The sequence below is a fragment of the Lissotriton vulgaris genome, chromosome 7 (assembly GCF_964263255.1).
Source record: "Lissotriton vulgaris chromosome 7, aLisVul1.2, whole genome shotgun sequence".
Taxonomy (NCBI): domain Eukaryota; kingdom Metazoa; phylum Chordata; class Amphibia; order Caudata; family Salamandridae; genus Lissotriton; species Lissotriton vulgaris.
This window is the reverse complement of record NC_141695.1, coordinates 1,164,760,458-1,164,776,024: the sequence shown is the minus strand read 5'-3', so window position 1 is coordinate 1,164,776,024 and position 15,567 is coordinate 1,164,760,458. Positions and strand designations below refer to the sequence as shown.

Here is a 15,567-nt window from a genome sequence, read left to right as displayed (position 1 = left end):
TTGGCCGTGTATTGCCACAATGTTACACTTTCGCTGAACACCCCGGTAGACTATGAATGTTTGATGACCGTCTATTCGCATAAGGACTGTCCTCTAGCTCCACAGCCTAATCAGCCACAACTGTATAAACACTGTGCTCGTGTTCCCAATTGTACTGTGTTTTAAAATTGCCGCGTCTACTAGAATATCAGCTCACTCTCTGTGCACCGTAGTACATTACTTTGACTGTGGGCTGACGGTTGAATCGTTTTCATCTCCATTCGGCCATATATGTATCTGTACTGTGTTCATTACATTACCGAAAACTTTATTGCTTCTAAATAGCCCGCTTTGACAGGGTCTCCACTTCCCACCCCCTGCCCACGTCATCTCTCACCTACCCCGCCCCCTTGCTAGCGCACGCACAACATGCGCTGTGAGTGGCTAGCCCAGAACCACGTCAGACACTACGTGACCCAGTACTTCCTGGCCGCAGTCACTCACGGCTTCTTTCCCTTGCCGCATTAAACGCGGCTCCCGGACTCGATCACCTGACGAGCAACCGCAAATTCATTCAGGTATACCTGCGCCCATCGGCTTAACCACACACTGCCCTCGACCCTATTTATCTCACACCAACTAATTGGCTCCCTTTACCCTCCTAGACTCCCTTTCCCCGGACCTAACGCCGAACCTTCAGGCTGCCGAGACGTCTAATTATGATGTAAACTTACCTCCAGAGACGCCTCCATCATACAGGTATATACCTCTTTCCCTGCTTACCCGCACCACCATGCCGCTTTTTTTACAGACCCTCGCCATCCTAATGTCCCTTTTCTTTAGATCCTCATCGGTACCTGCCCTGGCCGATTCACTTGTGTACCTACCGCTTTATCGCTGCCCCTTACCCGTCCAGCCAACAGGTAATTTACTTTAATCTCTACCCCTTACCCGTCCAGTCCCAATGGGAATTAATTTAGGCGCTACTTCTCCGTGCCCATGCTTGGCAACCGACGTCCCTCATGGACGAGCCCCTTTTAGCCTATATCGTTATTTAGCCCCACTGACAGCATCCACCCAGTCCGATCCCAGCCCCTACCCCCGCCATAATCACCCTCCACAGCACTCCTTGACTGCCTGATTGACTCAAATCGGTTTCCAGACGCTCCTCCTGCCATTAGTCTGCCTACCCGTCCATCTCTCACTCTCTCCTTGCACCCATCCCTGCCACGCCACATGCCTATTACCCAGCCACCTCTGTGGTACTGCAATTCTGGACCCTTCCGTTTCACCAGCCTCGGGGTCCGCACACTCGTGTCACAAATGTCGTCGTAACATGACGAATTTGGTACCAACGGACCGGTAATGGTTAGGACATCATCCCTATGCATTTGCGTCACGATCGAGTGATGCTGACACCCTTAAATCGTGGTTTCCGTCTCGAACCCTCAGACGCCATTTTGTGAACGGCATCCATCTTATGACTTGCCATCATATAATCAATTGATTAAGGCCGAGTTTTGATCCGAAAGGACACGTCCACCGTAGCTGACTTCCCCATGACCTGGCCGAGCTGACTCCACTGCCTCCAGCCAAGCCTGTTTGGGAAACTCCTCACCCAGTAGCCGAGCAAGATATCATCAAGGCACAACATGTCATAAACCCTTCACTGCATACAGACCCTGTTTTCCCATACACACACACCTGTCCATGATTCTTGTTTATGACCCGTTTATGATGGGAGGGTGCTCGACCTTATTGGCATTTCATCGATATCTGATGGGAGTTCTGGATCTGGCGGAGTAATCCATCACTAACTGGACATCTGAAATATGTGCTGACCAGCATGACTTCGCTCTTTGTATTATTGTGGAAATATTTGTATTGCCATATCGTAAACTTAAGAATTCTTGCCTGCAGCTGTTATTTGTGTATATAAGGAGAAGTCTGGTTCTGTAAAAACGAACAGTCTCCTGAGAACTTACGGCCCGTGTTGTCGTACTTCTAGGACGCATGTTACTTGGTTGCAGCCAATAAAACTCGATCATTGACTTCACCTAGAAGACTCTGTGTTTCTGTAAGTCCAGAACAGGGAGAACCTAGAGGTCTTCGGGTGTGATCCCCTGGCACCACCGGGTCTCTAAAAACCCGGCACCTCAGTTGGCGCCCAACTCGAGGCGATATCAAGCGGTGACGGTCCAAGCCAGATGTTCGTGAGGAGCTTTGTCTGAAAATTCCGGAGGACGGCCAGCCACTTCAGCGACCCCTGCATGTCGACGTGGTTCCGAAGGTCTTTGCTGCGAGGTTCCCCGCGTCCCGACGGCTACGAAGGACTGCTGCCCTGACTATCGCCCTGTTTTGGACCCAGTGATCCTTGGTAGAGCGAAACGATAGAAGAGTCTTCTAGTGACGTCACCGATCTTCAATATTCAGTTAAGTATAAGTGGAGCGTCTCCCAGTTCTTAGTCTAGTCCTTAGTTTGGTTCTTAGCTTTGGTATCCTAGAAAATATCATAATTAGATAATCCCTTGAAGTTTGAAGCTAGACTAGTGAGCAAAGATGCCTGGTCTTAGCAGACTTGGAAACTTGTTTTGTCTTGGTTGTAGTAAGGACTCCCGATTAGAGGATTTGTGTCCGGTTCCTCCGATTGGAACTCCAACATATGAGTTATATATAAAGCACGGAGTAGGTCCTATCACGTATAATGAGGTATGGATAAAATACACCCGCAAGGATGGTGTTTTAAAATGGCCCCAACATGGTAGTTTTGACTCAGAAATATTAGACAACCTCGAGGTCAAATTGTTCAAGAAGAAAGCCCGGCCGGCGATGTTTGACTCTTTTCGCTTATGGCGCAAAGAAGCCAAACAGAAAGAAATGAAACTAGCGAAGAAAAACAAAAGAGGTATGTCGATGGTACAAGCTGCCATCGCATACAGGGATAATGAGGAAGAGCAGGAAAGTGAACAAATGCTCAGAAGCAAGAAACTAGCAATAGATAAATGCTACCCGATGTTACCACATGAGGGACAAGGCTCAAAGGGAACATCAGAGAAAGATCCGTTAATGTCCCATTTATTGAATTCACCACCCCCATATACATCGAGTGTTGTGGGACCCCCGAGACGTATTGTTATACCGCGCCCTGGCGCACGAAAAGCAGCTCTTGCGCAAGCACCAGCTTCTCTTCAGCTGGTTCCTACTTCTCCGGCGCAGCCTTCTCAAGGGCCGCCGCCTTTGCTACATACTCCTTCTACTTCCATGACTTTGCCTACTGCTCCAACTATCCACTATGATACTACGTCTGCTACTGCCTCAACCTCCTCTGCTGTTGCCTCGACTTCCTCTTTACATCAGCCTGTCTTTTCTGGCGCATCTGCTTCGCCGCAAGCTTCTCCTTCTGTCAGACAGAGAGTAACAAGTACTGTCACTGGTCTATTATCACCTTTCTTCGGGTCGCCCAAAACGACCCCTAAAACAGAACGTAGACAGTTGCGTAGTCAACTGCCTGATAACGAGGAAAGAGAAGTACTAAATGAGTTAGCACGCAAATGGGTTACTGACACTGCTAAATATGATGTTCAGTCTGTTATGGAAGTTTTCAGTCAATGGGATGCGCCCACTCAAAGATACGTCTTTGAGGAGATGTGTGTATATCTTTGTGACGATTTGGAGACAAACGATACCAAACGCAAGATGAATGAGTTATTTCGTATGCGTGCTAGGTTTTATAAGGGTATGATTGTAGGTTCCGATGTCGAAAAAGCCATAGATGTATTGTTATCTTACAGGATTAAGGGAAACGATTCGAGATCATTGTATGAAGATGATGTGTCAGATAGGAAAAAGGCGCGACAGTACCCCATGAGAGAGGTTCCTCCAGTATGGAGGGAAGGTGATGCGAATGCACAACCACCTGTTCCACCGCATTTCCAGCGAGTATGGGTACATGTCCCCTGGAAAAGATCTGAAGTTCTAGCACTCAAACAGACATTACCCGATCCGCGTAAAAATCCTGCAGGGTATTACAAGGAGTTATCACAAACTGCCAGCTCATGTATAATGAATTTAGCAGACATAGACATGTTGTTTGGGAATGTTGTTCCGCATCCTTTATGGAGTAAGATTCGTCATGCAGATCACGATCAAGAACTAGGTGATTCATGGGCTAATATTACCGCTACTGACGCTAGACAAGTTGGTGGTTCTAAACCCGAGCCTTTAATAGCAGAACTTCCTGGTAGGATTATCGCGTACATGAAAACGTTAATGCCTGAATTGCGTGTAAATTGGGACAAGCTATCCGCATGCAAACAGAAGAAAGATGAGAATGTGTCTGACTTTTTCACGAGATTTGAGGAGACTTTCACCGATCATAGTGGTCAGGACATGGCTACCGAGGGTGGTCAAAGATTGTTTGTAGACAAATTTGTACATAATCTGCTTCCCGAACTGTGCAATAAATTGAAAGATTCAGAGAGTGCTTGGGCTGTCTCCACGTCAGCACAGATTTTAGCCATAGCCCAGTACTATGAAAATAGGCGCAAAGACGAGCTAGATAAGACAGAGAAGAAGACTAAAGAGTTAAAAACTAAAGTTCTTCTCCAGCAAGCCTATCCGCCTCGCACGGCTAGTCAGCCCAATTATCAACAGCCACAGCAGTACTCAAGAAACGCGCAAGGGAACGAGTTTTCCCATCAGCGTTCTCCGTGTGGCCCGAATCAATGTGCCTATTGCAAAGAAGAGGGTCATTTCAAAAGTAATTGTCAAGCTCTTGCGCGACGCTTAAGCGGTGTTTCCGGTGCAAGAGGTAGAGGTGTTCAACAGGTTCCTAGAGGTAGGGGCTGTGGAAATTTCTCCCAGAACACCACTTCTTTTCCTCCTCAAAATTCCATGAATAGCTTTGACCAACAGAATAATGCGTCTTCCAGGACAGCTCAGTACTATGCTGATGACTATTATGCAGAAAACGAGAATGAGGGTAATAATTGCTAGGACAGCCATGGACAAAGAGAGGGAGTTATTTCAGTTCCAGTAGACCAGAATGGACCTTACGTTGAGGAGATTACATCCGGAGTGTCAGAGCCATTTCTGCAGGATACTGGTGCTACAAAAAGTTTGATTATGCACTCAAAATTTCCTGGCGCACCTTTGTCTGGTGAAATGAATGTTTCAGTAGGTTTTTCTGGCGCCCCTGTTAGAAACCCGATCTCCAGCCCCATGCCCCTTTCTGTTGGCCCATGCGAATTAGAAGCACCCCTCATTCTTACCACAGGTTGTGGCGAAAATTTGTTAGGCTTGGATTTACTGAAGAGACTACATGCGACCTTGTACTGTTCTCCTTCGGGAGTACAACTCACCCTTGGTAAGAAAGTTATTTCCCCGATGTATTTGTCAAGAGAAAGAATTCCGACTGAGTTGTCATCTCTTCCAGATGTACTTTGGGCGAATGGTTCTAACGATGTGGGTCATTTAGAGATAGCACCGTATGTCATAACATTAAAAGCTAATGTTAGGTTGCCACGTATTCCCCAATATCGAATATCAAACGAAGGTGAAAAGGCTTTGTTAGCGATCGTCTATGATCTGATTGCGAAAGATGTCATCGAAGAAACTACAGGCAACATTTGTAACAGTCCGGTTTTGCCTGTCTTAAAGCGTACCGATCCTTCACAGCCCCCTGTGTACCGATTTGTGATCGATCTAAGGGAAGTGAATTAGATCGTTGTACCGCAGTTTCCAGTCGTTCCCGACATCACTGCCTTATTGACAATGGTTCTAGCCTCAGCCAATTGGTTTTCAGTGATCGACCTGAAGAATGCTTTCTTCAGCATCCCGATTGCCGAGGAGAGCAGAGATATCTTCGGCTTCAATTTAGGAGGACGAAGCTTCTGCTTTAAACGCGCTCCTCAAGGCTACTGTGAGAGCCCATCAATATTCAGTCAAGCCCTGAAAACACAACTAGACACGATTGTTCTACCTGGTGGCGCGACTCTAATCCAGTATGTAGACGATCTACTGATCGCTGCAGATACTGAAGAAATCTGCAAGCAAGCCACGTTGTCGTTGTTGCGTCATTTATGTGACATGAAGCACAAAGTCTCGCTTTCCAAACTACAATTTTGCAGACAAGAAGTAACCTACTTAGGTCACATCTTATCGAAGGAGGGAAGGAGACTGACCCCAGAAAGAATACAGGCAATTGCAGAACTGAGTGCCCCAAGAACACAAAGAGAAGTGCGTGCCTTCTTGGGCATTACATCATACTGTAGACAATGGATACCGAACTTCTCACTGTTGGCCAAACCTTTGCTGGCATTAATGCGTAAGGACACACCCAATCCTTTGCCTTGGTCTGAAGATTGTCAGGCGAGTTTCCATGAGTTGCGTGAGGCATTATGTTCGGCTCCTGTATTGGGCAACCCCGACTACAGCAAGCCGTTTACATTATACGTCCACGAGAAGGAAGGTTGCGCATTATCAGTCTTGACGCAGCACTTTGGGGACAAACAACGCCCATGCGCATATTTCTCCGCAACTCTAGATCCCGTAGCTAAAGCATTACCGAGTTGCTTGAGGGCCACTGCCGCAGCAGCTGTCTGTATTCGACAGTCCGCTGGGTTAGTCATGAATAATACTCTGACCGTTATGGTCCCGCATGCAGTAGATATCCTACTGAACAGGACAAAAACACAGCACCTAACTAGTGCTCGACTATCCAGCTATGAATTGACCCTGTTAGCAAGTCACATTCACATAAAGAGGTGTGATACACTCAACCCTGCTACATTATTACCCATTCCAGCAGAGACAGATGAGGTCGACAAACATGATTGCTGTTTTAGGACAGAAGAAGAGACAAAAGGGAGAGTAGATTTGCAGGACACTCCTCTCTCTGAATGTAATGATAATTTATGGGTTGATGGTTCATGTTTCAAGTTGCCGAATGGTGATACGACTGCAGCATATGCCGTGACAACATTACACACGATTGTAGAGACAGCTCGCATCCCCCAGAATTCTGCACAAGCAGCGGAGTTAGTCGCACTCACAAGAGCATGTGTGTTGGCGAAAGGAAAACGAGTAAATGTGTACACTGATAGTCAGTACGCCTTTGGCGTAGCCCACAGTTTTGGAAGATTGTGGCGTGAACGTGGGTTCCTGACGTCGCATGGTGCAAAGATTCAACACGGACAGCTAGTACACGACCTTCTCGAGTCACTGACCTTGCCCCTACAGGTTGCGATCGTGAAGTGTAGCGCGCATAGAAAGATCCGAGATGATGTTGGTCGAGGGAATGCATTTGCCGACGAGGTCGCGAAAGAGACTGCAAGGAACACAATGAGTCGGATGTATGTTGCAGGTCCTGCTAGATGGACCCCTGATGTGGGTATGTGTGAGGACACCATCGAAAGCGTGAAATCTATGCAAGCTGACACGACTGAGAAAGAGGTGAATGAATGGAGAGAAAGCAAGGGTAGATTAGACGCGAATGGTTGTTGGGTCGAACTGTCAGAACACCAGCGATGGTTGTTACCGGACGCTTATGTTCTCGCAGTGGTGACAATGGCCCATGGAATGGCACACATTAGCGTAAAAGGAATATGTAAGCTGTTGGCCCCAGTATGGCAGAATAGTGGTATCCCAAAATGTGCAGAGAATCTGGTCAGAAACTGTATGGTGTGTTTGAAGCACAATCCCGGTAGAGGAACCCCGACCCCAGCTGGTCACTTTGCACCTCCAACGTATCCGTTCGAGGTCTTGCAGCTCGATTTCATCCACATGGAGAGGTGCAACAACCTGAAATATGTACTTGTCGTTGTTTGCGCCTTCTCTAGATGGGTAGAAGCGTACCCCCTTAAGGACAACACTGCCTTGTCAACTGCCAAAGCCCTTGTTAGAGAATTCTTCCCTAGATTCGGCATGCCTAGGATTGTCTGGAGTGATAACGGAAGTGAATTCGTGGGACGAGTGATGAAGAGAGTGTGTGAGTGTCTAGGCATCCGCCAGAAGTTCCACGCTGCAAACCACCCCCAATCGGCAGGATTGGTAGAGTGCTATAATGGCACGCTTAAATTGAAACTGGCCAAGATCCAAGCTAACACAGGTCTTAAGTGGCCAGACGCCCTGCCTTTAGCACTCCTGTCTACCAGGATGATTGTCCATTCTCGACTGGGACTTAGCCCACACGAGATCGTGTTCGGGCGCCCCGCAAATATATGGGGAGTACTGAGGCCTAGAAAGCTCAGTGAGATAGAGTACCCTGCACTGTTTAATTACCTGCACGACTTGACGACTAAACTGCATGTTTTACATCAACAGGTCCACAGCTCCTCTCCACCGGCATCTGACGATCCAGGCCATGCTATCGAACCTGGCTCTTGGATCCTGATTCGCAACTTCAGACGAGTGAAGAACGAGGAGCCTCGCTGGACCGGACCGTTCCAGGTTTTGCTGTCGACCCGCTCTGCAGTACGTGTCCACGGCAAGAAACATTGGGTGCACGGTGCCCATTGCAAAAGGGTCCCGTTGCCCCTTCCATACGACCGATGGGTCCAGCAAGGAGTCGCTGACTCCGAGACTGAAGTCGTACCACGTTTTGTCCCCTTCAGCGATGCACGATTAAAAGGAACTGGTACCAACAACGAGAGCGATTGCATTCTGCAAGGATCTGTGCCCCCGTCGATGCAGTTGGACACTACAAAACCTGAAACACTGTTTGAAGATCACACCGTGCCTGGAAAAGAACGATATAATCTAAGGTCAAGACCAAAGAACTGACATACTCGAACTAGTGCGATCTTCCCTTTTCCCATGAACTATTTTTGATTCCACAGCTCTCTCGCCCAGGGAACTAGCTCATTTTTGATTTTCGAACCGCCATCCGGTTCTGCTGCTAAGGCCGCGGTTGAAGTCTGAGGAGTGCAGCCGGGGACGCCTAGGTCAACGGTTCTGGTCAGTCTGAGGGAATCACCCCGGACTGGACAGAGCGCACATCTTGGCAGAAGCAACCCCCCACCGCGGGCAGCAACCAGAGGATGGAGTTTCCAGGGGTTGAGAGACCTGCTAGACGTATGAATTTTGAAAAGAAAATATGCATTGTAATGGCAAAGAGACGTTTTCTAGTGTTGAGCATCTCAATGTTGTGTAGTATAATAATGTTTTTAACTGGCTATGCTCTATCTATCTTTCGGGTTCCATTCATATACCACACTCCGCTCACACCTTCTCCTACCATTTCCACACACTCCTTCCATCCCCTACCTGAACACGAGTCTGCCAGAAGACTCGAATTTGTAAATAATTCATTTGTCCTACTCCTACACCAGCACCAATCTGTTATGAACAACACGAACTGTTGGGTATGTGGACTCATGCCGCACACAACCGATAAGGGTATCCCTTACTTCGTCCTGCCCTTCAGTTATTACGGTTCTTTGTGGGCTTTCCAGACCATGTTCCTGTTTTCCCTTGAACCATACGTTCGGGGGGAGAACTCAAACAACAAGGCACTAATAGTAGGAATCAAGAACATGAGTAGAGATATTGACACGATCAGAGCCACTCCCAAAGATGAGTTTACCCCATACAGTAGGTGGAACATCACCAAGTATGGGATTTCATCAAGTGAGAGCCAGAAATCAAAGAAATCATCCTCAGTCTGGGTAGTACCCCACCGTGGTCACTTATGTCTGCAAGGTATTGGCAGGGATCCCGAAGCACAGCTGGGGAAGAGCATATGCACGGAAACATACGTGTTTGCCTCCCGAACTTCCCCTCCATTCTTGTCGGCTAAGGGTACATACTTCATCTGCCACGACAAGGCATACACTTGGTTGCCTGCCGACTTCTCGGGCACATGCTTCATCTCGTTTCTGCTGCCACCCACCTACACGGCCGGGGCAGATTACCATCGGACAAGGACAGTTAGGGGTGTCGTGAGTCAAGACGACACTGCGGGTCAAGAATTTGGAGACTTCGCAAAGGGTTTTCTGCCATTTTGGGGGCCTATGGTGAACAGCAGGAACATTCGACAATTAACGAGGATAGTTGAGTCTGCCGTGACTGAAACGGCCGGTGCCCTTAGCAACCTGACAGCAGAGCTTCAGTCGGATCGACTTATGACCCTTCAGAACCGGGTTGCCCTAGATGTCATACTTGCAGACCGTGGTGGTGTATGTAGAGTGATCCAATCTAGTTGCTGCATTTTCATCCCCGATAATGCTCCGACAGTGTACCAGGTCATCTCCAAACTACACAAAATCTCTGATTCCCTTCACATGGAGAAAGGGGATTGGTCTCTGCTAGGGTGGTTCTGGGAACTGATCTCTGCCTGGGGATGGAAAACCCTGATCTTCATTGGTATGATTTTAGCCGTTCTGTTTATGTTCTGCCTGTTTGTGCAGTGCGCTCCTGCAATATGTGGCCTCTGCGCCACTTCATGTGTAAGGAAGCCTGTATCGAGGAACGCACTGAGCAACAGAATGATGCTCCAACAGCATCTCCACGAATTCGCCAATACAGATCTGGATTCAGATTAGAGTTATTGCCTTATATGAGGGCAAAAGGAGGGTCTGTGGTACTGCAATTCTGGACCCTTCCGTTTCACCAGCCTCGGGGTCCGCACACTCGTGTCACAAATGTCGTCGTAACATGACGAATTTGGTACCAACGGACCGGTAATGGTTAGGACATCATCCCTATGCATTTGCGTCACGATCGAGTGATGCCGACACCCTTAAATCGTGGTTTCCGTCTCGAACCCTCAGACGCCATTTTGTGAACGGCATCCATCTTATGACTTGCCCTCATATAATAAATTGATTAAGGCCGAGTTTTGATCCGAAAGGACACGTCCACCGTAGCTGACTTCCCCATGACCTGGCCGAGCTGACTCCACTGCCTCCAGCCAAGCCTGTTTGGGCAACTCGTCACCCAGTAGCCGAGCCAGATATCATCAAGGCACAACATGTCATAAACCCTTCACTGCATACAGACCCTGTTTTCCCATACACACACACCTGTCCATGATTCTTGTTTATGACCCGTTTATGATGGGAGGGTGCTCGACCTTATTGGCATTTCATCGATATCTGATGGGAGTTCTGGATCTGGCGGAGTAATCCATCACTAACTGGACATCTGAAATATGTGCTGACCAGCATGACTTCGCTCTTTGTATTATTGTGGAAATATTTGTATTGCCATATCGTAAACTTAAGAATTCTTGCCTGCAGCTGTTATTTGTGTATATAAGGAGAAGTCTGGTTCTGTAAAAACGAACAGTCTCCTGAGAACTTACGGCCCGTGTTGTCGTACTTCTAGGACGCATGTTACTTGGTTGCAGCCAATAAAACTCGATCATTGACTTCACCTAGAAGACTCTGTGTTTCTGTAAGTCCAGAACAGGGACAACCTAGAGGTCTTCGGGTGTGATCCCCTGGCACCACCGGGTCTCTAAAAACCCGGCACCTCACCTCACCTTCATCCCGATTCAGCCTCTTCCCACCACCGCCTCCTTCATTATCTCATGCTCCTTGCATGCACGGCTTTCAACCATCTTTTCTACCGTCTACATCATTCATGATAACGCGCCTCCATTATTCAATGGAGTTTCGGTCCTCGACAGATTGTTGGCCCTACTGTCCATTTTGAACCTCTTTAGCTAGGCCAGCCACACTCACATCTAATGCCCACAGATCTTCAATCCGCTAACCGTTTAATGCCGGACCAGTTTTGCGCCATCCCCTATGGTCCCTTCCGAAACCTGCTCCGTTATACCTGCCAGCAATAGCCACAGCTTCGCGCGTTTGTCCATCCCTTACCTGTCCCCCCCGCAGCACCAACTAAACTACACAACCCTGTCCTGAAGACGATCCCGAGTCACAAGGTTCGAAACATCGTCGACAACACAGCGCAATACATGGCGCAGCTCCCAAAGGGGCTCATTTGAAGTGCAATCCATAATAATCATACTCTTTGAATCACCCTTGAGTCATATTGTCTGTCTGAACTCACTGTATATATTGTACGCACTTCCACTTTTCGCGCCGTCCACGCTGTCCACAATTATCACTTGCGTCGCCACCTATGTCACTTGCCCATACCGAGCACCAAGTGCAATTCGGGTTGTTTTTTGATTCATTTGATACAGTGCTGCTCTAACTGTATTCCCTTGATTTGTTTTATTACATGATGCAAATGCACATAAACTAAAAATTACTTCAGTCTCCTTATTTCCGCACTAGTAATGCTTTTAGCATACATGCTTAATCATCTCTATAATAATACCTGTTGGGATATTGTTTGTTTATTCTACCCTTCCACCCAGATCACAGCGTGGTATATGGGTCATGCTTACTATTTCTTGGAGAATGGCACCTCCTGTGAGGGGTGGATGTTCCTCTACTGGGTGTATGAGGAGAAATAATAACAGGTTTAATTTCTGATGGAAATTGTGGTAACAGCTTTGTCTCATCAGACCTTGTGGTCTGCTTGTGAGCCGGAGAAGGCAAGGTCTGCCTCTTATGAGGGTTTTTCTAGACAACTGTTCCTGAAAACAGTGTTCTGTTAGAATCTTCTTTGGAGGGACAAAGAAACAATGCCACTTCACTGCTGGGCATATATGGGACGGCCCGATCTGTTAAGTTCACAATACTGAATGGGTTGCCTAGATATATAATGACATTGTGCACCTCACCTTTGATCTCAAAGCATTTTGGTATGGGCCATACGAGGTCTTTCACAAACAGACAGCTAAAAGCTTTCTCTAGGTGTGAGCTAAAAATAGCAGACTGAGCTTTCACTTGAACTCTTGTACTCTGCATTCAGAATTCGAATTCTAGATTTTTAAAGTTAAAGTGAGGACGGTAGTATGATAACAGCAGGCATTCAAGGACAAGTATACTCATCTTCCATAAAGGTCAGGAACTAGATGAAAATCAATTCTTTTTCTAATCCAAGTGAAATCCTAGTAGTAAAGTAAATTGTCAGGAGTTTCTGTTCACTAGTTTACATACATGTGTGATATAATGTAATAAAGTAATTGGATTCTTATAAACTGAATTCTATTAGACAGTGTCAGATGCGGTTTTCAAAGAAAAGGAATGAATGAAGAGCATCCTAGCATGGCAGAAATATATATCTCAGAAGTGCATATATTTGCTGTGATTGCTTCTGAATAATCAAATAGCAGCAAAACTAAATGCAAACAGTAAACCAAAACCTGAACTTGTTACCTGAGCAGGTGAAGCAACTGAAGAGCACTTAGGTTCTGGACAGTTGAGGGCGTGCACCTGGCCATCCTTGATCTGAATTTCGAAGTAGCCGGTCAGGCAGGTGTTGCAGTAGACATGCTGGCACTCTTTGAAGTGTGTACACTCACTGCCTAGCTTCTCACAGAAACAGATGTTGCACAGGTATGGTTTGCTGTCAAAGCACTTCTTCTGCTGAACCTGGTCAAAGTCCAAGACATCCCTGAGAAGGCTAGAGAAAGAGTCCACATCTTGGATCGCTCGTGCGTCAAGGACCTTACTGCTCTTGGTCAGTCCTTCCTCACTGGAGGCCTGCTCGGTGTTCTTGGGGAACAGATATTTCCAACTGAGCGCTCCCTTTGTGCATATTGTCAACTCATAAGGAGATGTGATGTTTAGGAACGCCAGAGTTTCTTCTTTTAGAAATTGCATCCAGGCAAACAAAACAACATCTCCTTGGTTCTCCTCCCATAAAGTGTCCAAATGACGGCATAAAGAAGACAGCTAAAATAGAAAAGCCTCAATATTAGAGATAAAATATCTTCTTTCACAGAGTATTAAGCATAAAATCCACCAAGACGTTTTAGTAAGGGTAGATAGCGGCAAAGTGGCTGCTTTACACACAGTCTTAGTTAAAATGAACTACCATGTGCAATAAGGCTGTAAACACCTTCACAGTTATTTTTATATCATAACATAAAATAATACTACCTACCATGTGCAGTGAGCCCATCTTTTTCTTTGAAATCTGAATAACTGTCCATTGCTAGGACCACCCTACATTCCTACTCAGGTAATTTCCTGCTAATAAACTGTCACAGTGATGTAATCTGTAGTATACCTGTAGGGAAAGTGAATGGTGCTAAAACTGAGGGCAACAGAGTAAAAAGTCTCCTGCAATAATACACATTTTTCTACACAGTCTGAAATGTGGATGATTTCTGCTTCGTCTAGTGAGTGGGTAATTAGGATTTCATGTGCAACGTAAACTCAGTATCATAGCAGACAAATGCTTCAATACACAAAGAGTAAACAGGTGTGAATTTGTGACCCAAATTCCAGAACCAAAAATACATTACCAAGCTATACAAGACAACATTTGGCTCCACTAATCTGGGCCTTGTTTGATGATGTGTACAGAGATAAAATCCTTAACATGTATTAGAAGTGCATAAGTAAGGTTATTGTATAGATGTATGTGCAATCTATACATCACATCTGGCAGGGTCAACTCAGACTTTCCTTTACCAAAATATGACAAAACGCACTGAGTAACTGAAACATTAATGAAGTGCCTGTACACACAGGGTGCCACTGGTACGTCTTCAGTGTTATTCCCTTTCTAGTCACAGTGACCAAGGAACTAATTTGCCCATGGAAGACCACCGCCATAGATTATCAGTATTCCATGTTAAAGATTTCTCTGCTCAGTTCTCTAGGTCAGAGACATTACCAAACGCAAAACGGTGACAAGATGATCTTAAACATGTTTTCCAATCTCGCTCAACAAACTAGCTTCTTTTAAAGCAGCGCCTGAATTCCCTGACTAAGTTACTAAAAAGTGTACATGTGACCACCTCGAAACTGCCAGCAACCTATAAAGTAACTAGAAAAAAAACATCAGGAGGACTGACGAAGGTTCTGCATAATCTAATATCTGCATTCACTGTCACTCTTATATACAGCCATAACACTATGAACAACCACTACCTCACAGAACCCAGCGCCTTAGCCCCAAACATCTCAAACTAATGGTTTACAGTAATTGAGTTGAACTAGTTTAAATCTATGACAACCTTTAGCAACCAGTGTTTTCATGGATACTGTAAGGTGTTCCCCAAGCCTTCTCTTCTACTATTCCTTCCAGTTAATACTATGTTACAGCCTGCACCCTTGGAATTACTGCTTCTATCTGAAGATACCTTTAATAGGTTGCATATATTTAGGTTCATCCCAAGCTTGTACAATTAGGTTGTCACTGTCTCCACAAACTGTTCTTATGCTACAATCACTCAAGACCTGAAATTCCCAATGTTCACAACACTTACCGGAACCCTCTGTCAGGGACATTTACAGGTCCATTTTGCAACTTTCATTTCCTTCCAAATTCTGAGCGAGCCATGACAGATCAATTCCAAACTTTTTCTAAATATACAAATAAGTTTGCTCCATATCGAATAGGTTTTTGTCTGCCTGCAAGATAGTTTATGAGAAATCTAGTCAGCTGAGACGGCACTTAACTCCGTATGTCGGGTTTAGAGCACTTGTATAGCTACTTCTCCAACTCAGGGTGCAGAGGCATCCATCTTATTCTCCTTCTTTCACCTTAGAAAAT

At 46.2% G+C, this 15,567-nt stretch overlaps 1 protein-coding gene across 2 annotated transcripts in view; it reads right to left on the bottom strand.

Moving 5' to 3' along the window:
- The window catches only part of RNF14 (ring finger protein 14), a 146,230-nt gene that overhangs the window by 83,418 nt on the left and 47,245 nt on the right, over window positions 1-15,567 (bottom strand). For both annotated transcript variants that reach the window (XM_086931639.1, XM_086931640.1), the window contains exon 4: window positions 13,218-13,736. In XM_086931639.1, coding sequence (XP_086787765.1) covers window positions 13,218-13,736 — 519 coding nt within the window. The remainder of the gene's footprint in view (window positions 1-13,217; window positions 13,737-15,567) is intronic.